This window comes from Delphinapterus leucas, chromosome 15 (genome assembly GCF_059928025.1).
Source record: "Delphinapterus leucas isolate spDelLeu-1000000601 "Yukka" chromosome 15, BTC_Dleu_Yukka2, whole genome shotgun sequence".
In the NCBI taxonomy this organism is placed as follows: domain Eukaryota; kingdom Metazoa; phylum Chordata; class Mammalia; order Artiodactyla; family Monodontidae; genus Delphinapterus; species Delphinapterus leucas.
In genome coordinates this window covers 51,739,732-51,764,965 of record NC_143143.1, presented here as the reverse complement: position 1 = coordinate 51,764,965, position 25,234 = coordinate 51,739,732, and the positions used below count along the sequence as shown (strand labels likewise).

The following is a 25,234-nucleotide window of genomic DNA, read 5'->3' as shown; positions in this document are numbered from 1 at the left end:
CTCCCCCTCCACCCAAATCCAGTTTTCTTTCTTTTATCTTCCTAAATCAAGAGTAAGAAAATTTATAATCCAGCAGCCTGCAAACCGCTTCTAGCCATTTTAGGCGATTTGATAAAATTCTATGAATGAAAAAGACAGTGATATTAAAGGGTGGAACCCAAAAGAAAAAACGATACACATTAAAATTCTGGCTTATTGAATATAGGTATTCTCATTTTTAGGAAGTGATAGAAGCCATTGCTGAGTGTGCATTTAAGACTTCACCTTTTCCAATTCTGCTTTCATTTGAGAACCACGTGGATTCGTAAGTATTCAGCACATTCAATAGGGAGTATTTCCCCAAATAGGGCATGTTTAGTCATTGTTCATCAGATATAAGATTATTTGATGTTACTAATGGTGTTCCTCAATTATGCTATATATTAAGTGGCATGTGTTCATCTGTATATAATGGAATTCATTCATTTAAATCTCGTTAATATTAAAAAGATCCATTGGACTTGTGGAATCTATTTTCATGCCATGGTAGGATTTAAATTAAGGACTCCTCTTTTTACAATGCAGTGAAACCCATTTCCTTGTATAACAGGTGTGTCTATTTCAGGGGACCACTTTTATAATCCTCCTTCGTTTGCTTCTTCTATTGTGTGCAGATTTATAGTCAGTTTTACCACCCTAAAATAGCCAGTTCTGTACACGCTGGAGCTGGTGTAGAGAAAGCTAAATAAATTAAATAAATTCTATTCTGCCACTTTGAACTTACATAGAACTGAGACCACCAAATTCTCCCTACTTCCTGTTTTCGTTGGTTTCCCCTGTTTGTTAGTATTTGTAAATATTTTCCTATTTCAAAATAGCCTGCACTTTTTGCTGAGCTATACAAAGAATAGGTAATTTTGACTTAACTCTTATACTCATTTTATGACAGAGGATCAGAGTAAGACACATCTACATCAGACACGAGGATGTTAGCTTATTATATAGTTATTCAATCTAAAGAGCCTCAACATGAAAGATTCTCATCTATTACTGAATCAAAATTCAAGAAACTAAAATTCTAGTCCCTGGAATCAATGTCTGAAGACTATGTAGTAGTGACCATCACTGCTCAAAAGAGCATTTGGGAAGCCCTTTGTTTCATTCAACCACCTAAGACAGTTTTCTCAACTAAAAGCCTACAACACCTATCCTAATTTGGCTCACAAGTTCCTTAGATCCTTTTTTATCCTCCTTCCTATCAAAAATCTTTCCCAGGTCACTGATTCCCTTTGTCCAACTAATTTGCAACACATGCGTCAATTCACTAATTCTTAAAGGATTTACGAAACCTTAAAGAACCAGTTAGGTAGTGACCAAATTTTAGCTTGAGGAATTTCAAAGTAATTTAATGTGATCATTTGTTAATGTATATGTGGAGAAAGACCTTATTTTGAAGTAACCAAATTATAGCTATCTGTATTTCTAGTTTGCCCTCAGGAAATCCATACTACATTTACCAGCTCATGACTCTGTTTCATTAGGAAACAATCATCCAGTGAATAATGTAATCATTTGGCATAGAGTTTTTCTACCACTTCTGAGGGCCAACTGAAGGGACAAGAATTTATTCTGTTTCACTATTTCTTTTCTAACTAAAGGGGGAACCTCTTTAGGTACTGTATTTAGTACTTCATTTGCTGTGACAGCTCTGATTTGCATGTGACTTTCCTCATCTCGGCCTGTCCCTTTGTAATTGGGCTCTACAACGCCTTAGCACCTTTTTTTCAGGCACTCTAGTTCCTAGACAATCAGTCGTTTCCTTTTTGGAGAAATATCTCCATATCTAGCACATTTATTTTCTTCAAGAAATGTTTCTATATAAATTAGACAAAATGAAAAACTCTACTTCCATTCTTGATGGTCATACCCGCTACACTGGTACGACTCTGCCATGCAGCCAGAGAGGTATCAAGAGCCACCACTACCACAAACATAATGACAGCTAATATTTATTGAATGTGTATTATGTGCTGAGCATAAGCTCATGTAACCCTCACCACAAAGCCAGGTGCTCCTAAGAATAAATATTATTACTATTATCCCTATTTTACAAATGATGAAACTGAATCCCAAAGAGGGTAAGTTACGTCCCCAAGGTCATGCAGCTAAAATGTGGCAGGGGTTCAAAGCTGGCTAGTACGGCTTCAAAACTCATCTGTTTAACCAACTCCATCCCCCACACCTAAACAAAAGCATCACAACCTTCCAAGCATCGAATTAAGACAACCAGAGCATCCCACAAGGCAACTGCCTGTGAATGGTCACATTTTTGTGGCTCGTGACCCTTAACCACAGCTTATTTTTTTCAGTCTTCAGCCTCAATTCTACAGAGAACCAAACTGAGCATGAAAACGAAATCCACATTGAACACATAATCAAAAAAGATTGTACCATAATACAGCCCTTTCTGGTTTAAAAGTGAGAAATTTAGCTGTTAAAAATTCATTAATAATGCATGAATACAAAAGAAAACAGGATAACAACCTTCCCTGGATGCCATGATATTGATCCCAAACCACTGAGATAACTGAATGGCAGTGAAATACTGAGATACTGAATTCTATTGTGGAAGGAAGTTTTTGCTTCCTATTTCCATTGTCCTTGAGCCTCACACACATATCAACATCATTCAGCTACAATTCTTTCCTGGCTGGACTATCACACACCCAAAGAAAACCTGCAAGCTTTTCCTTTGCTGGTAAAACCCTGTGCTTGACCTGCAGGCCATCCCACCTCATTGCTGAAAGAACCAGTGACAGACACCGTTCATCAGTAACAGCAGTCTTCCCCACGAAACTAGGTACACCCTCAGAATCCTACTCAACACAGTGACACAGGGACACAGCCCCCAAAATATCTGAAACCTATATGTTACCTCTAGCAGCAGTTCTTTTTTTCTCCTTTGTGCTGTGTATACAAAATACCAGATTCAGAACCCTGGCCCCAGCCCCCTTGAGCCGTACTCCAAAACAACCCCACACTGGAAGAAAGGAAGAAAGCCTCTTAATTTTCTGGTTCTCTCTCCAAATATTTGAAATCACCTATCCATGGACAGCAAAGAGAAAGCTGCCATGAGCCACTGGTGACTTATCCTTCTCCACCTGCTACATCAGAATCCCATAAAATGCAGATTCCCGAGCTTCACCCCCATACCTTATTTGAATTTCTGCAAATAAAATTTTTTTAAAGTCCTAATTAACTGATGGGCCACCTAGTTTGTGAACTAGCATTTTCACTAAAGGAGTTCTCCACTGAATTCAAGTGCAGAAACCACTAGCCCTGGTTCAGCCACAGGGAATGTGAGATTTTGGACAAGTTCCTTAATAGCCGTGAGTTCTAGATCCCTCATCTATAGAGAAGGAGGTTGGTTGAGTTCAACTTGGAAGATGTGGGCCTGTTCCTTGGTCAGAAAACTGACCACTTTGCCAGGTGTTTAAATGTGACCGGATGGGTCTGCTGTGGCCTGAAGCTCAAAATGTATTTGTGAATATTTTCCTCTCGCTTCATCTCCGTGGTAGCTGATGTTGATGTTCCAAATGCTTCAGGATTTTTTTTTGCTCTCGTGGCCAATGCAATGTCTTGTTTCTGCAGTTCTGGCCCCACAGTTAAAGTTGTTTTGTTTTCCTCTGACTTTTTCTATTCAGTTTTCTCTCTGCTCTGATTCAGTTCCCTGTCAGGTGGGCATGTGTGTTTGTGGAGAACACGAAAAGCCTGATTGTCAAATAGCACATTTTCCTTTCTCCTTGGACACCTGCCTCTTGTTCTCTCCAACTCTGTTGATGCTTAAGCAGGATTTTAGAAGTCTGGGTCAGACACAGATGCTTGCTCTTCAAAGTGACATTGATCCATCGACCAGCAGCATCTGCGTGTCGGGAAGCTTATTAGAAATGCAGTCTCGATCTCCATCTCAAACTTTGCCTTGGAATCTTCATTTTCTTAAGACCCCAGGTGGTTTGGTGAAGTGTCAGAGCACAGTTGTAAACACCGTAGTCCATTAACCACCTGCCTCAGAATTAGTTGCAGGCTTGTTACAAATGCAGGTTCCAGGGCTCTGCTCCCAGCTCAGTGTATCAGGGGATTGGGCACAGGGCCCTGCCACCTGCAGCATTAACAGCCCAGGTGATTCTTTAGTGGAATCGAGTAAGATTTTGCTCCAGCAAAATCCTTCAGGGCCTGATTTGGGGACAGCTTGACAGAGGACAGAGGACTCTGCCTTTCACCTGCTTAGGGACACCTGGAACACCACCCAGAAATCCCTCTACTGGTGAGCCTATGGCTCCACTAGAAGTCCTGAAAGCAGGATGTTGGGGTACAATCCTTCCTTTTCCCTCCAGGCCTCTGTTCAAAGGAAGTTGTGGCTCTCAAGTTCCAGCCCTCAAGAAAAGTGTCATTTACTTAAGCACCTGGTGACTTGGTTCATCCATCACAGTGGTTCTCGAACTTGAGTGTGCATGAGAATCCCCCAGAGGGCTTCTTAAGACCCCTGAGCCCTGCTTCCCCAGAGATTTCTACTCAATTTGCCTGCCTTCCTAGGAGGCCTTGAATCTGCGTTTCTAACCAGCTCCAGGCCCTGTGGATGCTGCTGGTCTATGGACCACACTTGGAATAGCAAAGCTCTATTTAATAGCATCATTCCATGAAAGTGAAATGGGAGGGTTGGACAATTTCTTTTGTGCAACCTGGAAAGTGTAGGTCCAGCACAGATGGATTTGTCTCAGCTACAGACACAGAGCTCGCTGGCTTGGTGGAGCCCCAGGGCCAGCTGTCTGTTGAGCAAGGGTGTCTGAAATGTGGATGCCCAAGGCTCCTCTGCTAAATCAGTCACTTTTCTGCTTGTTCCCTAACTATAACACGTCATCCCTAAACAACCAGCCCCAGTGCTTTCCAGGATCAGTTCTCCAATTGGTAGGTTTTCCTCCCTCGGTGATACTGCTGGAGAAAGCTGCAGGATATTCTGAGAGCTACATGAGCTGCCCAGCAAAATCTCTTACAGGTCAAAAAAGGCATGATGAGAATTTGGGAGTTTGTCATGTAGGTCTTCTCTGAATCTTTCCTTTGCCTCCCCTTGCAGTTCCAAGAAAGCAGTGACCTTGGGCTCATATTTGAAGCCCAGAGAATTCATCTGATCCCCCAAATATATGCTTTTTTAAAAGGGTGATATAAAGAGTGCTTTTCCCTGTGGACCATCGCAGTATGATTTGAACCCCCAAAGCACCCCCCTTCCCGTGAAAAAACTGTTCACGATCCAGGTTTAACAGTCATGGTAGAAGGAATGAAAATAAGAATCACATTTTATAATCGATTTGAATTATAGTTAAGAAGGATTTTTATCACTTACCTATTCTTACTACAGCCCCAGTTCTGCTAAAACGTATTAACATTGCAGCACATAGAGACAACTATTGGAAATCAAGTCCGACAGCCTGTAGGTCAAAATCACAGTCCATAAAACCCGATGGAATTGGATACCTTTATAATGATATTTAACATCCTACAGAATGAGAATTGCTTTTTTAAAAGGTCAAGGGAAGCAGGAGTTTTGAAAGACTAAGGATGTTCCCTCACATCAACTGTGTTTACATGTGAACGGACCCTCGTTTGTCTGGTCTAGCTGGCGGAGACTGCCTTGCATCTCCAGGATCAATCATCTTACATTTCAAAGTGTTTTCATCTATTATTTCACTTCATCTTCTCAGCATCCTCTGCCCCTTTCCAAGAACAATTACTTTCCTCTGCATTTTATAGATCCCGAGTGGTTGATAGCCTGGAGCTCAGCTCAGTGAACCCAGCAGCTCCAACCTTTTCCAATCAAACCAGGTTCCTACTGGCACCTCATCAGGCTAACGCCACCTTTGCTTCCCTCTAGTGCACAAAAGGGCTGCAGACACCCTTCCCCAAGGTGGCTGCTTCTCTTGTCTTTCCTCCAGGGCCCCCTCCCAAGTGGACATACTTCTGCCTGTCAGCCTTTTCTCTTCTGCATTTTGAGATTCTCTCTCCCTCTCTCTGTCCAGATCCCTCTCCTCTCTTCCCTCACTTCCTTGTCAACACTTCTTTGCAGTGCAGCTCTGTCCATTAGACAAATTTCACCCAAGAATTCACGTAGAGTTGAATGAGTTCCACCCGCCAAGTATCTGGCATTTGACTTAGAATCAGGAACTTAAGCAAAAGGGACTGAGTCTGTAACTCTGCGACATTCAAACATCCAGTGACAGGCAGGTGACCTTCTGTCCTCTCCATCTATGTCCATGCCGCTCAGCTTTGCGAAGAGCCTCCCCTGCCCACCTGTGTGTGGCATTCAAATCCACACAAGTCAGAATTGTAAACAGGGATTTAGAATAATAAAAACAATCCTGACAGGTAGGAGGAGGAAATGACCTCTCTCTGTAATTGATAACACAAAGTCATCCTGTCCGGCCTCTTTGAATAACCTTCTTGCTTTCCTTCTCTCTCCCCTCAGCCCAAAGCAGCAGGCCAAGATGGCAGAGTATTGCCGACTGATCTTCGGGGACGCCCTTCTCATGGAGCCCCTGGAAAAGTACCCAGTAAGCAGTTTTGATGCTCATCCCGAAGGAACGCACACCTTCTTTATGATTGGATTAGGGAGAGACTTCCTTACATCCTTTCCATGTTTATGTTTCTTGGTATGAGTTGACAATGAGCCCTCTGACCAGTGGAGGCCGGCAGGGACCTCCTGAGGGGGACAGACCTGCATCTGTCCTCTTCCTCTGCCCACAGCTTTCTCCCTCCCTCACTCCCCGATGTGAGCCAGTCAGGACTGCAGAATTCCCACAACCACAATCAGCCCACAGAGGGAGTCCCAAGGGACAGGCTCTGGCCACCTCCCAGGGAACCTCATCACACCCCTTTGAAAGAAATGGGTCAGCAAAATGGGACATTGAAGGTGGCACAATGACATTCCAGCCTATCCCTGCTGGCCACTCCTCACTTCCTTGCACTCTCCCAGCAGAATCCGGACCTCCTATTGCCGTGGTAACAATCCTTGCTTTGGGAAGGAAAGCAGCAGAAAGATCATCAAGTAGCCTCTTCTGTCTTCAACCCTTTCCCCAGTCTCCACACATCCTTGCATGATTTCATACCAGTCCCCGGACTGGTTGCAAGTGAAGAATAGAGGGCCTGCTTACAGGAGTTCATAGATTTCTAAAAATAACCTGTTTTGGGACTTGCATACATTCTGTCTGTTACAATATATAATAACCTTCTCAAGGGAAATTGATTTTCCCATAGATGTACAAGCTGGACACACCAGAAAGAAGGCTTGCAAATAGCTTGAATCTCAGGGCAGCCAGGAAATCTAAAGCCACCTGGTCCACTTCTGCTGATGCCAAGAAGATGTGCCACTTAACTACCTCGTGCCAGGATGAGGATTTTGCTGTTTGCAAACTGCATATGAAAAGTTGATTCTAAGGGCTTGCCTGGAAACGCCTGCCTGTCTTTACCATCCTCCTGGCAGATGCCACACTCTAACTGGCTTCCATCCTTTGAAAATCCAAGACAAGGCCGTCCTATCTGTCCTAAATCACGATGGTTGGATTCAGAGGGACCATCAGAAAACTCATGAAACTTTGGGTTAACATGCCAAATCACCCAGTACATTTCTGTGGTGTTATTCATGTAGATTTCTCATGGAAAAATAATTACAGTACACTAATTAAAATATACCTTTCATGTGAAAAAAGCAAGAGCTATGAACTAGCCCCTACATAAGACACCCTTAGAGCAGCTTAATGAGCTGTGTTGAGGTAGTAAAGAATAATCTAGAAGCCCTTGGTATCTAATGCAGTCCTGGGAGTTTGTTTTGGGGAAGGAACTTGAAAGGAAGGGACAGTGTTTTTAAAGAATGTGTCTTTTCTTTCCATTAGCTGGAATCTGGAGTTCCTCTTCCAAGCCCTCTGGACTTAATGTACAAAATTTTGGTGAAAAATAAGAAGAAATCCCACAAATCGTCAGAAGGAAGTGGCAAAAAGAAGCTCTCAGAACAGACCTCCAACACGTACAGCGACTCCTCCAGTGTGTTTGAGCCCTCGTCCCCAGGAGCTGGTGAGGGGCTGGCGGGCTCTCATTCCCCTGTTATGTATGGATTTAAGAATTGCTGCCCTGGAATTAATTTAGAAGGACTTTTAACATTTCTACCTGGCACAGTTTTAGAGCGTGTTGTTTTTTTGACTTCTGTTATAAACCTGGAGGCTTAAAACTACACAAACATATGAACACCCAGCTCTGCAGGACAGAAGGCCCACATGGCCTCACTGGGCTAAACTCCAGGTGTCAGCAGGGCTGCTTTCCTTTCTGGAGGCTCTAGGCAATATTATTCCCTGTATTTCCAGCTCCTAGAGGCCACCCACATTCATTGGCTTGTGGACCCCTTCCTCCAGCTTCAAAGCCAGGAATGTCCCATCTCACTTCTTCTGTCATCACATTTCCCTTGGACCACAGCTGGAAAAGGTCCTCTGCTTTTCTGAACTCATGTCTTTCCATTGGACCCATCCAGATAATCTAGAGTAATCTCTTGCATTTCAAGGTCTTTAACTTAATCTCATCTGCAAATTCCCTCTTGCAATGTATTCACAGGACACAGGAGATGTTCATAGGACATGGGCATTTTGGGGGAGGCCATAATTTCTGGCTACCACATAAGCCAAATAATCTTTGTAGTGACCATGTTATTTTAAGCTTCTCAAGGGCAGGGATCCCTTGACACTAACTACAGGTCTGGACACAAGATGTTCATCAAATGGATTCTCATTGATGATGTGCTGAAGAGTTCTGGGCCATTCAACTTATCCATATTCTACAGAGCTCTTTAAAAATGTGAAATGGTAAAGTTACTTGAATTATCTATCAAAGCTACTAGGTGATATTTACTGTCACTAATTTTTGGTTTAGATTTAATTTGAAATAGATTTTTGTGATTGATGAGAAAAGAATTCAGAGTGGTCACGCATTTCCTTTGAATTATTTGTCATTTAGTCTAAGTTCTTTTCCAACTCTAGTCAGAGTCTTGGCAATCTTAAAAGTGCATTGCAGATATGTTCACCCTGATTGGAGGGTGAACAAGTAAAGGAAACTTTAAGCTTAAATCTAGAAACTTCTTCAATAAAAAGTTTAGCTAACCTTGGAATAATCATTTTGGAAAACTGTTTGGCAGCATCTACAGAAGCTAAGCTGAACATATGCATATGAACCCCCTCTGCCCCAGAGAATTCTATTCCTAGGTATATACCCAACAGAAATGCATGTAGATGTTCACCAAGAGACATTGGTGAAGAATTGCTTAAAGCAGCACTATTCAGAATAGCCCATCAACAGATAAATACATGTGCTATATTCACCCCATGGGATAATATGTAGCAATAATGATCTACAGTGCATACAACAATATGGATGAATCTCGTTTTAGAAGCATAATGTTGAGTAAAGAAGTCAAATGCAAAAGATAAGTATCCACTATCTGATTCCAGCTATATAAAGTACCAAAACAGCAGAACTAACCTGCACTATTAGAGGTCAGGAGATGGTTACCCCTGGTGAAAAAGTGACTAAAAGGGACCCAAGGAGGCTTCTGCACACAGTTACATTTTGTTTCTTGATCTGGGTACTGTTTCCTAAGGTCTGTTTGGTATGTTAAGGCACTGTACACGTATGGTATGTGTACTTTTCTGTATACTTATCACATGTCAATTAAAAGGTTTAAAAATAATTTTTAAAAATTAAAATATAAACTCTACGGCAATCAGAAAAAAAAAGGTTGGCCAAGACTCTGATTTATCTTTTCCTGTATTTTTCCATTACAGTTACCAATTACTTTTTTCTCCCCGCCCCCCCCCCCCCAGCTGCGTTGGGTCTTCGTTGCCGCACATGGGCTTTCTCTAGTTGTGGTGAGCGGGGGCTACTGTTAGTTGCGGTGCGCGAGCTTCTCATTGCGGTGGCTTCTCTTGTTGCGAAGCATGGACTCTAGGCTCCCAGGCTTCAGTAGTTGTGGCTCATGGGCTCAGTAGTTGTGGCTTGCGGGCTCTAGAGCACAGGCTCAGTAGTTGCGGCGCACGGGCTTAGTTGCTCTGCGGCATGGGGGATTTTCCGGGACCAGGGCTCGAACCCATGTCCCCTGCATTGGCAGACGGATTCTTAACCACTGCATCACCAGGGAATTACTTTTATTGTTTAGATTAACATCCTTGTCCACAGACGTTATGTGATTCCTTGAAAGATTTTTTTTTTTTGGTAGTTTTTAAATGTGTGTTTCAAACGTTATTACACAATTCTGATTCTTTTCTCAAAAATAACTTTTGTTCTCAGTGAGAATGTTCTTTTTGAAGTTTTGGAACGAAAAGTCACTAACAGGCCACCTATTTCTCAGCACGATTCTATCTCTTGAGTGTTAGCGAGTAAATTGTATCTTCCTTTGCATGTGGGAGCTTGTCGTTTTACCATCTGCCTTCCCCAGTTCTCTTCCCTCTTATTAACCGGATGCATAACACAAATAACAATTTTTAACAGGCAGTGAATATTATTGCTTAGTTCAGAGAAAGAGCAGCAATCTGTTACTAATTTGGTAGATTTCCTAAGCTAGCCCCATACTCTGTTGTGCAATTTTCATTTATTTCGATGGAAATTTTTGGACATTTAAATATGTAGGTAGGGCCCTGAATAAACAGCACTGCTAATTTACCATTTGGTTTGTAGATGTTTTCAGTATTGGGAACTCAAATAACTTGAAAAACATGTTTCTTATATCAAAGCTAATCTACTTATCATGACGCCTGTTGGCCAGATCTTCCCCCAGGAGATCCAGTCGTTTGCCTGTACACTTGTCTTAAAGAACTAGGATATATATATATATATATTTTTTTTTTCAACAAGATTCCTCCAGACACTTATAAGGGAGAAATCAGGTCCCTGCTCATAGAGCAAAGAATGACAAATTCTTTCCTTCCCACATAAACTAGAGAATGGCCTGATTACTTGAAATTCTGGTGTGTTGTTAATGTAACATGAAGCACTGTCCTGCCAAACTTCTTAAATTACTCAATAAAAAGAACCCCTTCTCTAATTAAAAAAAAACGATAAATAGTTACAAAAACTTGAGGCAACAAATTTGACTCTAAAAAGTTTTGTGTCAACCTCCTAAAAGAATGTCTCTAATAGGATAAGCTATGTTTTCTTTTCAAAGTGGAATTGATTCCCCTTATTAACTAACACAATATTAACGTCATAAAGCAGTTGTATGTGGCTTTCTTTAATAAACAAGCTGAAAATAATAAGCCATGTTGGTCCCAGACATCTTTTCCCTCTAAAGGTTGCTTCCCTAATGCTAACTGCTATCATTAGTAATCGATTGAACTTTGTCAGCCAAATGAAAACATTTATAAGCTTCTTGGAGGTAGTGCTGTGGGCAGTGTCATTGATAGAGATTGCGCAGGGCAGCTAATTTATAGAAGGCAGGGAGGGGAGGTACTGGCCCGTGTTAGTTGCCTCATTGTTGAACTAATATTGCCATCTTCTGGGCTTATTATCCTATTGCATTGTATGGACCCTGACAGAAGTCAAATCAAACAATTTAAAAGTGTGCTTTCTTTACTTTATACTTGAAAATCTTTTTACATAAGTGATATTACTGGGTCTGACTGAATCCCAGAGCTGGGAAGAATGTAATGCCTCATACCAATGTGACTATTTAAGCTGGTGGAATCATCCACCTAAACTTTGGAGAGAAAAACAATCTATTGAAATGACTGTATATTGACTACATGTGAAGCTGCATTATAACTGACCAAGGTAGATTTACATGCATAATTATGTTAAGAGTTCACCCATTTTATCCTGCCGTCTTAAACAGAATATCTCCATTTTTAAAGATATGTGCATTGTTTAGACAACAATGCCTCCATCAAATAAGCCTGCAGGCAAATCACAGGATACAGGTGGTACCTTACAGTTTTGTAGAATCAGGTGTGCTACTATAGCCTCCATTCCTGTCCCAGCTCTTGTCCTCTACCTCGACTTCTGTGATGTCCTCTCTGGCCTTGGAAAAATAGCTACAAGGTCACTGAGCTCTGGCCAAGCATCACACAGAAGAGTCAGGACCAGGAAGAAGAGGGAAAGGTGGTAAAGTGATAGTTTATCTGTTTTAGGGTCATGGAGACACTAAAATAGAATGTATACATCAAAATAGGATATGTGCACCAGAGAGAGCTAACTGTATAAGATGCCGTATGTTTTGTAAAACATATAGATAAAAATGTAAAGACAAGCATCTTTTATAGAGCTTGGAAATTTCAAATGGTATTCACAAATCAAATTTAGAAAACTAAATCCATATTCAAAATGTCAGTATAATTCTGTATAATTAATAAAATTTAAAAAACCAAAAGAATAACTTCAGAACGGTGAAAGGCCAACTTCCAAGGAAATTTTGGGTAATGCACATGTCACATGTGCTTCGAACCTGTAAATGCTTATTTACTTCATGATCTGTTATTAAAATTTGACAGGAGAAGCTGATACGGAGAGTGACGATGATGACGATGAGGATGACTGTAAAAAGTCCTCGATGGATGAGGTAGGTTTCTAGGGCTTGACTTCTGGTCACAGAAGCTTTCAGCTAACTTGCCCGTCCAGACTGCGCCCTCTGGATGGTAGTTCCTGGTCGCTTTCTGCCATCTAGTGGTGAAAAGAGTTTGAAAACTGAAGATGCAAACTGGTCGCTAGAGGAACAAGCATTGCATTAAGCAAAGTTCTCTATAAGGAACAGTGTTGCTGAGGCTGCCTTCCATCAAATGTGGTATGTTGAGAATGAATTAAAAATTTGTGGCCTCGGGCTTCCCTGGTGGCGCAGTGGTTGAGAGTCCGCCTGCCAATGCAGGGGATAGGGGTTCGTGCCCCGGTCCGGGAAGATCCCACATGCTGCGGAGCGGCTAGGCCCGTGAGCCATGGCCGCTGAGCCTGCGCGTCCGGAGCCCGTGCTCCGCAACGGGAGAGGCCACAACAGTAAGAGGCCCGCGTACCGCAAAAAAAAAAAAAAAATTTGTGACCTCCAACTGCCTGCTTCAATTTTTGAGGCAATTAAATGGATTGTCAATGGTCCAGAATCCAGAGAAGACATGAGGTTTGGAGAAATGTTTATAAACATGACATTAATTTCGTTGTTATAATTTTGACCCTTTTTTGGCTTATGGGGTCTTAGTTCCCCCACCAGGGATTGAACCCAGGTCTCCGGCAGTGGAAGTGCAGAGTCCTAACCACTGGACCGCCAGGGAATTCCCCGTTGTAATTTTAACACCACTAGCGGTTATATACTGACAGAAGCTCAAGCTTCCCAAATAACTTCATCAGCTCAGAAATATTCATTGCACAGAATCCAGAAACAAATCAAGGATAGGTCAATTGGAATTTTAAAAACTTTGTTTTAGTCTTGTTCAAAAAGTTTAAACTGAATCTGCTTTCAAATATATTGGAAAGTATCTGTCTCAGTATTTGTATCTTTACATTTTAGTTAATACAGATAAATAACAAATAATAAGCTGTTCTCACATAATGTTCTTCCTCTTATAATTATTTCCTTTAATAGAGTCTAAATTTTTGATTAATTATGTTTCCCCACTAAATTTCAACTCACTATCCAGAAGGAAAACTGTTACAGAGTAGTTTTTCCAGAATTATTTCAATTGTGTAAACTTTTTGTCAGTGATTTTTGATCATTTTAAAACTGTCTTACTAGCTGGATGGCCGTTTGCAAATGAATATTTCCCAATTCACATTTAACCTTAATATTGCTACAGAAGTTTTCAAAAGAAACCATGTCTCCATGTATTTTCTCTTCTAAAAATGGGAGAAAATATTAGATCAGCCTACAGAGGTCTGTCCACACGAATACTGCAATATTGACTTTCTTCTTTATTAAATACTTTATCAAAGTGGTATGTAATACATAATAGTAGCTAAAGTAACACCAGGTTTTACTATGTGCCAGATACCGTTCTGAGCTTTCACATAAATTAATTCATTTAATAATCACAAAAACCCTATATGCTGTTGGGACTGATTTTATCATAATTTTACAGGTGAGCAAGCTGAGGCACAGAACCGTTAAGTGACTTGCCCAAGAATGCACAGTTTCTAAGTGGTGGGCTTGGGATTTAAAATTAGACAGTCTGGCTCTAAACCCTGAGCTACTGACCTACACTGTTTTGGGCTGCTTGCCTAATAGGTGCCCAGGAGCCAGAAAGGGAGGGACAGAGGAAAGTTTGTAAAAAAAAGCCATATACGTTTACCCATCCCCATCCACTTCCACCAGCAACCTTTTTTTATAACAGTTCGTGATTCAGCCAGTGGTCACCTACATACTCACTTTCATGTTGTACAGTGAATTCTTGGTATGTAACTTCAGACATCACCTGTGGACTCCCTGCTTTGGCAGATGAGACACAGCTCAGGGCTTCTTAAACTTTGCTGTGCATTTGAATCACCTCAGTAAAATGCAGATTCTGGTTCAGGAGGTCTGCGCAGGGGGCTGAGAGGCTGCTCAGGTGGTGCTGATACCGCTGGTCCCAGAGTGCCCTGGGAGCTGCCCCTAAACCTCCCTCCTCCCACCCCGCACTGTGTAATGTGAGGTGTTGCTTTTCCTTTCTTCCGTAATCCATTTTCTGTTGGCGATAACCGTTTTCAGAAGAGGCGTGATAATCTTCTGCTCTCTTGGGTCATTTGATCATTGCCCTGGGAAAACATAATGCTGACTCTGGGAACGTTATTTTTACTCCTGCTTCCAGGGGACTGCTGGGAGCGAGGCCATGGCCACAGAAGAGATGTCTAATCTGGTGAACTATATTCAGCCAGTCAAGTTCGAGTCATTCGAAATTTCAAAAAGTAAGTTTTCCCTGGAGAAAAACCCCTAATGTAGCATAGGATAAGTATATTTTAAACACAAGGTTACTAGACCAAAAAATGCGACCCTTATTAGAACCATTCTATGAAGTCTTGAGTATATGTGTGAATTTACTATCTGTTTTTTATATATCTAAATAAATATATATGACTATATGTAAGTATATTATATATATATATAACCATATGAGAAAGTATTCCATGATATGTTTTCCCAAAATTCTTAATAGAGCTACAGGCCATACGTGGTTATCTAAAAGATATTAGACCAGAGTACAGCTGACTGAGTATTTTACATTATTTTTCGTTTGTGACCACATGGGCATTCCATCAATTATATAAATGACAGTGTTGAAATAAACTATTTAACCATCCCCTCGAAAGGAAGCAATCAGAGACTTGATCAGTCTCAATATTGAATAGAAATAAAACCAAATCAACCAGTTCATCCACATTCCATTTGTTCAGCCTATGTTTTATATATTTAGGAGAATATATCATTAACTGCACATTACTTGGTGTTTTCCGCTCATCCAACTACCCATCCTTACTGGATGCAAATTATATATGTACATTATCTCTCCTCATACTAGAGAAAGGAGCTCTTTTATCAAATTGCCCTTTGTGTTTGCATGAACTGTAAAATACTATTAGGTTAATAGTAATGTAATGGGACAGTTTAGCTACTTTTATAAGCATATGCTCTTAAAAACTGATTTTTTTCTTAAACACAGCAGCCTCTTATAAAGGAGAGTTTTATAGATATACCAAACTCTAAGCCTCTACATTAACACACTTATGTATAATTATATAATTTTGCCCAAAGAGTCTTAACTTAAATAACATATGGTATCTAGATCTCTACAACAAAAAATTTAACTTCCAATAAGATTTATACATAAAGATTTCAACAGTTTGTTTGATGTTGTAATTACTGGTGCTTCTTACTACAAGCTGTTCGATGTGAAACATACTATAAAGTAGTTATTTTTATATTACTATAACTTCCTTTGGCTGTAAAACGAGTTTTCCTAATTCATGAGTCAAAAGCTCCCAGACAAGTAGCTAAACTGAGAAGGGGCTGATACATTTAGGCCCTTAAGAACCTGGTGACAATATCACCAGCCAAAGATTTACAAACAAGTACTTTTCTCCCTGTGTTTTATATCATTTTCTCACTTTTTTCAAAAGAACACTGCACATATTTCACAAAGAACCTATTAAATTGACTTAATTTTAATTAGCAGTCACGCTTAAGATAGTCATATGAAAGTAGAATTTTGATGGACCAAAATAAGAGAAGTAAAGGTTTCCTTTAGAGTCAATTAAATTGGGGAAGGTGACGAGGTGGATAAAGGAGAAATCTGGGAATGACTAGGAAGAAGAATGAGGCTTTAATTATGGAAAGTGGGCATCAAAGAGGAAAGATGCCTCAAGGTAACTCAGTTTAAATCACCAAGCTCCAGATAACACATCTTAGTCTGTATGTAACAGTGTGATTTCTTTCTAGTTGGGAAGAGGACAGAGAAGCTGTTTGACTCTTAGTCTTTCTAAACTAAGATAACTTTGTTTGGTTTCTCTCACTCTAATTGGAAGCTTAGCTTTCACTTTCAAGATGTTTCTCTGTGTCCAAGAATATTGAGCCCTCTAGTACATTCACCTCTACAGCCTCTGTCATCTAATCTGAAAATGAGGCCATCGGACTGAAAAATGTCCAAGGATCCTTCTGCTTTAAAATAACAAAATTCTTATGTCAAATTAGTAGTTTCTAAAGGGTCTCTACAAACGTGAGGCAATGACAGTGTGGGTATAAAAGAGAGTCAGCATCTAGCAGGAATGTACACACGGTCTGTATTGTTAATTCTCAGTGATGGCTTCCAGAAAGCAATCTGAATGGATTTAGAGCAACAGATTCCCACAGGGCCCCTGCTCTTTTGACAAAACAGCTTTCCTGGCCACACTCTCCAAGTCTAAAATTCATTTTCCCACCCTAACGCCACCAGGTCCCTAACTTGCCCAACACCTGACCCAGGTAGCAAATATTAGAAGAGACAAAACTAAGACTTGACTTTTGTTACAGGTAAATAGTCCACTGAAAACAACATTAAATATAAAAGTTATTTGAGGATTCTTTGCCATCAACTTCACAGAACATTTGCCTACATTTTATATGCTATCATTTATAATATTGAATTTTATTTCTCACTTTTTGTTGTTGTTGTTAACTCAGAAAGAAACAGAAGCTTCGAAATGTCTTCCTTTGTGGAAACCAAAGGACTTGAGCAACTTACAAAGTCTCCAGTGGAATTTGTAGAGTATCCTTGATTTGACGGACATCTGCTGAATCGGCAAGAGTGAAGTCGTGCTATTTGTTTAATTTTTTGTCTTTAATAAAGGAGAAAGGTGCATGACATGGCTTAAGTCTGTCACCTGGGCAATAAATAGTTTCAGGTTTCATATGTAATGGTGAATGGGATAGTCTGGCATGTGGAAAAGAGAACTGGCCTTGGAGTAGAGGAAGCCCAGATTTCCAGGATACCTTCAGACCACCAACCTCTTTATCCCTTGGTAATTTGCATAATCCTTCTGAGTTTTCTCACCTGTAAAACAGAAATGATGATAACAGCTTTATGGCTTGCTGTTGGGTTATGGACAACATATGTAAAATGTGTGTGTATGCTTTATGCATATGTAAAATATGATAGGTATAAAGTGTATATATTATATGTATATAATATAGACATGTTTTTGGTGTCTCACACCCTTACATGTAATAGATGTCCAATTGAAAAATAGTTGGGATGATGGTGATGAGAATATAAATTACTAATAATGGCTTTATTTGATACTCCTGACAACCAAAAATTTTTAACTTTATCCCTGAATCAAAATGAAATGACACAGATCTTTAAAATTTTTTCATAAAACAAATATTAAATGTCCCAAACAACCCAATTTCATGAAAGTCCTATAATAAAAAAGCCACCTTTAAAACTCATCAACAATAGAGGAAACAAGTGTAAACTCCATAAGCAAAGTGACAGTATATCATGATCATTAGTATTCATCAGGCACTAACTATGTGATAGACCTTTTGTTATATGTCTTATTTACTCCTTACAATAGCCGTATAATGTAGGAATTCACATCTTTTATAGATGAGGAAACTGAAGCACAGAAAAGGAATAACTTGTCCGGAATCATACAGCTAACAATTTCCAGAATTTAAGTTTCAAACTCTATTTGGCCTAACTCCCCTGCCGAGCTCAGAACCTGAGCTAACCTCTACCAAACTTGGTAATAGAAATAGTCAGTTGTGCTTTAAAGACATAGCATCCTTCAATAACTAAAAGGTTCTCAGGATGGAAAACTGATGATGGTAGGAACAAAAATATGAGACAAGGTCAAAACCTTCTGTGCTATATTTACCTTGTTATCAATCATAAAGAGTACCACAGTCTTGGCCAATAGCATTCCCTGAGAAGGTTAAGAAAATGAGCAGAGAGCATTTCAAAAATAGCCATACAGTTCATGATATCTGCTTCTGCCAAGCACAATATCAACCTGTCACGTGACTTGCTATGCTTGGACTTCTTCATGTGTCCTTAATTGCTAAGCCAGTCCTTCATAATCTCCACAAAATCACATTGACTCAACCATCTTTGCACCTGATTAGTTTTTACCCACAGGGATCTGCAAAGGTGATGCTACATTTCTATTATAAAAGCACATTTATTCTGTTTGTTCAGAAAGCTTTTTACCTATTTCATCCACCAGCCCAGGGAGATCATCAATCTTTAATTTATTTCCCCAATGGAGAAAGATGGAAGGCAGCTTCTCAGCTAATATTATTGGCTAATTATTTTTATAATTGTATTCACTACTTAACATGATGGTCCAGATATAACAAAATGCAGCTTAGCAGGATATATCCAAAAGGAACACGTGTGGATTCATCCAACTACATGCCCCAGCTCTTCTGGAATGCAGGCTGCCAAATGGTTGCACTTAATTTCCAAACAGTGGGTAAGTAGCACAATTAATGTTCATTTCCTTTCTATTATAAAGGCACATTTCCTCGTGGCTTTATAACCATTCCCAAGGAGAAAAAAACTGCCAGACTTAACTGAAAAAACAAACAAAAGCACATTTTCATAAAGGAAATATCATTGCAAAAAAAAGTGAATTTTGAAAATTGAGAAATTGTCTTCAATGGTTTATAAACAAGTCTTTATTTCTAGTTGTTTTGCATTATTTTCAAACAAAAACTTTTATACTTTTTAAAGTAATATGTATTTATTATAGAAAATGTAAAAAAAAAACTATAAAGAAAAGAATAAAACTGCGAGGAATGTTACCACTCAGAAATTCAACATTGTTAACTTTTGGCATTGTAATCTGTAAGTTTTTTGGATATACATATACATGCTTTTTCACTTAATAACTTGTTTAAATATATATATATCTTTATATATATTTAAATGTGATACAGAATCATGAATTTTAATAGCTGTATATTAAGCACATCTCACAATTCACTAAAACCCATTTCCTATCACTGAACATTAGGGTATTTTTTTCCTACTATAAATAGTGCCCTGAGAACAGCCTTGAATATAAATTGTCAAGTCTATCTCCTAATGTTCTTTTGGAACAGTTCCTGAAATAGAATTAAAAGAAGTGAAAGTTTTAAGAACCTTTGTGCACAATGCCAAATTGTTCATCAAAAATGTTGCACTAGACTTCTCCTCCATCAGCAATGTATAAGTTGTTCCCTCTCACTTGAGATCTTGGTTAAGTATTATAATTAAATAATAATAATAATAATTCAGAAAAATATCTCCTTGTTCTTTTTTATTTCATTCCTTTGATTATTTTTGAGGTTGAACATTTTAAGTATGTGTTTTGATTTTTACATTTCTGCTTTTATGAATTGACTATTCAGGACTCTTGTCAATTTTTCTATTCATTTATAACAGTACTTTTTATATAAAGGTCATGTTGCCTTATTTTGTGAAACAGATGAGATCAGGTTGATTAATGTTTTATTTTATGGAATCTTGGTTTACTGTCATGATTACAGTCTCCACACCCAATGATTCATCCATATTTACTCCTATTTCTTTCATGGTTTCTTTTTTATCTGTAATTTAACCCTTTCATCCATGCAAATTTAATTTTCATGTATAATCTCAGTAAGAGATCAAACTGAAATTACAATTTATTAGATGTAGCCTTTTTATTTTAAAAAAATTTATTTATTTATTAATTTATTTATTTTTGGCTGCGTTGGGTCTTCATTGCTGCCTGCGGGCTTTCTCTAATTGTGGAGAGTGGGGGCTACTCTTCGTTGCGGTGCATGGGCTTCTCATTGCAGTGGCTTCTTTTGTTGCAGAGCACGGGCCCTAGGAGCATGGGCTTCAGTAGTTGTGGCTCGTGGGCTTTAGAGCACAGGCTCAGTAGTTGTGGTGCATGGGCTTAGTTGCTCTGTGGCATGTGGGATCTTTCCGGACCAGGCCTCCAACCCGTGTCCCCTGCATTGGCAGGTGGATTCTTAACCACTGCGCCACTAGGGAAGCCCCTAGATGTAACCTTTTTAGTTGTTAATTTGGGTACATTTTTTCAATGTACAGTCTTCTCCATTAATAAATTTTTCACCTTCCTGGAGCCAATAACTTATTGTTATTATTGTAATATTTAATAATATGGTTTAATATGTGGAAGTAGAAATTCTTCATGGCTATTAACGTTCAATTCTTCTTTCCTTGACAGTGGGATTCTTTTTCCAAGTGAATTTAGTTTAATTGTTATTTTCTCCCCCACTGAAAAGAAAATGAGATTTTGATTAAAATCCCATTAAATTTATAAATTCATCTGAAGAAAACTGACAACTTCTAAGTTTTAGGGGTTTTTGTAATCACAGAAAATTATTATATCTAGTTTCTCAACAAAATCACTTGTCTTCATTAGAGGTATAGTTTCTTTAGATTAAATCCTTTTTTTAACATTACATTTTTCACAGATTGTTTCTGGATATTGGTATTTGTATATTTATTTTATAAATAAATGTATTTTAGAAATTATCATCTTCCTAAACTCATAATAGCCTATTTTGCCAGTAGATTTTATTGTTTTTTTCATATACACAATTATAATAATTTAATCACATCTACTTTTTCCCCCTTCTTAGTGCCTTGGACTGACCATTGTAAAATAATATTAAATAATAATATTAAGAGTGGGCACTTCCTTTTCATCTTAACACTAACAGGAATTTCACATTGTGATACCAATGAGTAGATGCTGGCTGTGACTTTGAGACAGCTAGTCTTTTACACACTAAAGGAATCTACACTTGCCTTAAGTGACAACAGTGTTTTAGGAATTTATGTTGAATCTTATTAAATGTCTCTTTGACATCTATTGGGATGATCGTATGTTCATTTCTTCTTTTGTGAGAAATGTGATAAATTATATTAATATATCTCCTAATATGTAAGTATCCTTTTGTTCCCAGGATAAATTCTACTTGCTTGTGTATTATTTTTTAGAACATATGTTTTGCTAATTAATTTTTTAGACTTTTAAAGTTATTTTTTTTTAAGTATGATAAGTCCATCATTTTCTTTTTTTGGTACTCTGTCCAATTTTGGTATCATAGTCATAATACTTTAAAAAATGAGAGATAAAATTTCACTTATTTTCCCTGCTCTAAAAATGGTTTGTTACATGGAACATTGGAATGATTCTACCATCTCTTCTTTACTGTCCACCTAAATAGACTCAGATAATATGGAGGAAATTGACAGTTTCCCAGATTCCTTATGACTTTAAAGTATTTTTTTGTTTGTTAAGCTCTAGCAATTGCAACAAACGTAGACATTTATTTCATACATTGACTGAGTCTTAGCAAAACTTTGACCAGGAATCTTTCTCCATTAGAAACTAGTCAGTGTGTGATTAGATACTGGTAGTAAATAATCAAAGAAATGAAAAATTTTAAAAGAAAATCTTTTTTCTTTCTTATAATTGAAAAAAGAAGAATTTCACCACTTCACCACTGTTGGTGAAGTATGAAGAAGTCCATCCTCAAAAACATGGATTGGAGGTTTAAAGTGATTTAAACTTTCTGAAGGGCATCTTAGCAAGAATTATCAAAAAACTTTTCCAATATGCATATTTTCTGACCTAGAAATTTCACTCCTAAGAACATTGTTAATGATGGCTTCAAAGATTTCATCACAATGATGTTCATCAAAACATTATACATAATGACAAAAACTTGGAAGAGAGGAGGCTGTTATAAACCGTGTATTCAGACATATCTATTCAAAAGAAGTTTATACAGTTGTTAAAATTAAAGCAGACGAATATTTAATGAAATGGACGTACTGCATTTTCAAAATATCTGAATTAGAAAAACAGAATATATACCAACCTGTTGGTAGTGGTTTACCTCTGGATTTGGAGATGACGGCTCAATTTCTTTTTCTTGTCTGTATTTCCTGTTTCTATAATGATTAAATCTTTATTTTTAAAGGAGGAACAAAAGTGGACTGTAATACAATCTTGCTTTCTTGCTCCAAGTATAAATACAATCACAATAAAGTTTGTGTTTTTGATATGCAGACCTGGCTATGCAAATAAACATGGGGATGTATGAATACAATGGGAAAAGTGGCTACAGACTGAAGCCAGAGTTCATGAGGAGACCTGACAAGCACTTTGATCCATTCACCGAAGGCATTGTGGATGGGATCGTGGCCAACACTTTATCTGTTAAGGTATGTGCTACCCTATCACACAATTGTACCCAGCAAAAGTCTTCAACATCACCTATTTTGTATAAAGTAGTTCAGTCATGAAGAATTTAATTCCCAGTAAAGTCTTCACTTCTTTCTTACATTTTTTTCTTCAAGGACTAAATCTGAATTAGCAGTTTTCAAAAGCTACATGCATGAAGTAAACGGACTAAGCCCCACTTTTAATAGGATAAAAATCAGACCCAAAATTAATAAAACAAGTTGGTGAGATTCACCATGGCTTGTCCTTTCTTTTGGTGTAAAGATCCCATGGTGAAATTTACCACGAAAATTACTGACTTATACTGAAGAAATCTTCTGGTCTTCCCCCCCCACCACCCATTAGTCCTAGGAAGATAGCCAAACTGAGCAAAATTAGAGAAAAAGTATTCTCTCAATAAATTGTTAAATATTGAATAAAAGCTCTCAAGTTACCATAGCATGGCTTTTGAAAATCTATCAGAGTATTCAGGGATTTATAACACGTAGTAATGATATTAAATACAAGAATCATGTCATTAAGCATACATCTGACCCTCAAAAAATTAATTCCAAATGATTTCTGCAGTCTTTGAAATTGATGTTACAGGAGATACAATTTTTTTTTTAGTTGTGAGAAAACACTTTTAATACTATGAATGGGAAATCATTTTTATAAAGAGCTTTTTACATGAATCCTATAAGCCTGTGGTTGTTGTATTTAAGTTGCATTTACATTTTAAAGTTTCACTTCTTTTCTGTTTAACTGGATAAGTGCAGAACTAAGAAACATTTTTTAATCGGGCATAAATTCAATTTTCCAATTGACCCTAAACTAAAGGCATATAAAAAACTGTGCAAAAAAAAAAATGCTCTGTCACAATTTCACTAATTTATATCTACCCTAATCTTGTTGAGCCCATTTTACTTTAAAATTTATGTTATTTACACCAACGATTAAAAATAAAATTGCAATGAAGTGTCTCACAGTGATATCATTTGAAATTATTTCACACTGTATATCTGCAGAGTGAACTTGGCAGAATCAGAGCTTCAAGATTATATTTAGTTTAGGAAATTGTTTTCAGCAGAGGATGTTTAATTCCTGTCAAGTTTAAGATAAACTCTTAAGTATCACACACTGATAAAATGTTATTTTTAGAATCCTTGTCAATTGTAGTTATAGTTGGGTCCACTTAAAAATATTTTGACAAAATAATAATCTTTTGTCCTCGTTTGTCAGCTCATCTTGTTTTATATGTTTGCTTGCATATTTATTTTTTCTTGAAAATTCCACTATGACAATGTAAGCAATTATAAACAATGACATAGAGACAGGATTATAAACAACGACATAGAGAAGTTGAGGGGAAACAGTTGAGTCCCAGGCAGGTGTACACTGCTGCTTGAGTCCAGAGTGGAGACAGTGTTCTGGAGATGTCAGTGTCCTCTAAATGGACAGGCCGTGATGCATCAGAGACCTGCAGCTGAGCCCTGCCTTCAACATTACATCTGGAGCCAGGATGTGGCTCACTTCCGCCTAGTACTGCCTTTGTTTTGAACCCCTGACATAGACTTTATCATGCCAAAATGGACTTGTGAGCTCCAGTGGTGTTCCATCATCCTATTTTACTCAGGAGAACATTGAAGCTCAGTGTCGTTAATTTAGTTAAGGACTCTGCTTTAATCAAACTCTTAAGTACACAACATCTTTGATGCATCTGAATTCCCAATGTGACTCATCGCTTAACTTGGAAGTTTCAAACATGTTGTAAAATGTCAGCTAAGTTGTTCTTAAGAAGAACCTGAAATTAAACAAAGAGATTGTTGCCTGCAGGTCTCATGCACCCAGGCAAAGAGAACATTCAGGAGAAATGAGTTGTCCCAGGGTAAATTCAGACAGCCTCTTCCTCATGGCTTTCTCTCTATCTTGTATGGCATCTCTGGCCACATCAGCATATAGCTGCCTTTGGCCTCACTCAGCCTCTGATGGCCATCCTCAGGCCGCCACTGTGTCTCATTCCTGGCCCAGCCACAATCTTGGTAATTTTGTCCCCTTTCACCAGCCAGAGCTCAGAAAGTGAAGGTTTGTCAACAAGACAACCCAGATCAGATCTCTGGGTCTGCTCCATCAGCACTTGCTTTCTTGCTCCCCTCTCTGTTAAAGCAGAGGACACCTCAGAGTCTGAAAATTCGGTTAGAAAAAGAAGCAGACGTGGGAGACATTTTATGAACATGTAGTTTTAAAATCTCATTTAACTCCACAATATTCATTAATTTTATAGCTAGGCAAAGGATACCCACTACTGTGTGGATGGCTAACCAGGTGAGGTTAGGAGTGATGATAAATTGGGCTTAATGGTTTAAGGTCATTATTTGTTTTCAGTATTTTTTTTATCATCATTGTGGCTTTTTATTTAAAGTGTAACAGCTTTGAGAATTGGAATAGCATGATGTTATAACCACTCTTTCAAGTCAAATTTTATGAACAAGAGGAAGTTTTTTAAATGCTAGAC

At 38.4% G+C, this 25,234-nt stretch overlaps 1 protein-coding gene across 1 annotated transcript in view; it reads left to right on the top strand.

Annotated features, from left to right (window-relative positions):
• The window catches only part of PLCB1 (phospholipase C beta 1), a 682,471-nt gene that overhangs the window by 538,399 nt on the left and 118,838 nt on the right, over positions 1-25,234 (top strand). Inside the window, exons 12-19 of the mRNA XM_022556517.3 lie at positions 222-304; positions 6,497-6,581; positions 7,920-8,097; positions 12,549-12,616; positions 14,823-14,919; positions 17,168-17,252; positions 18,839-18,963; positions 22,567-22,721. Of these exons, the coding sequence (XP_022412225.1) occupies positions 222-304; positions 6,497-6,581; positions 7,920-8,097; positions 12,549-12,616; positions 14,823-14,919; positions 17,168-17,252; positions 18,839-18,963; positions 22,567-22,721 (876 nt within the window). The remainder of the gene's footprint in view (positions 1-221; positions 305-6,496; positions 6,582-7,919; positions 8,098-12,548; positions 12,617-14,822; positions 14,920-17,167; positions 17,253-18,838; positions 18,964-22,566; positions 22,722-25,234) is intronic.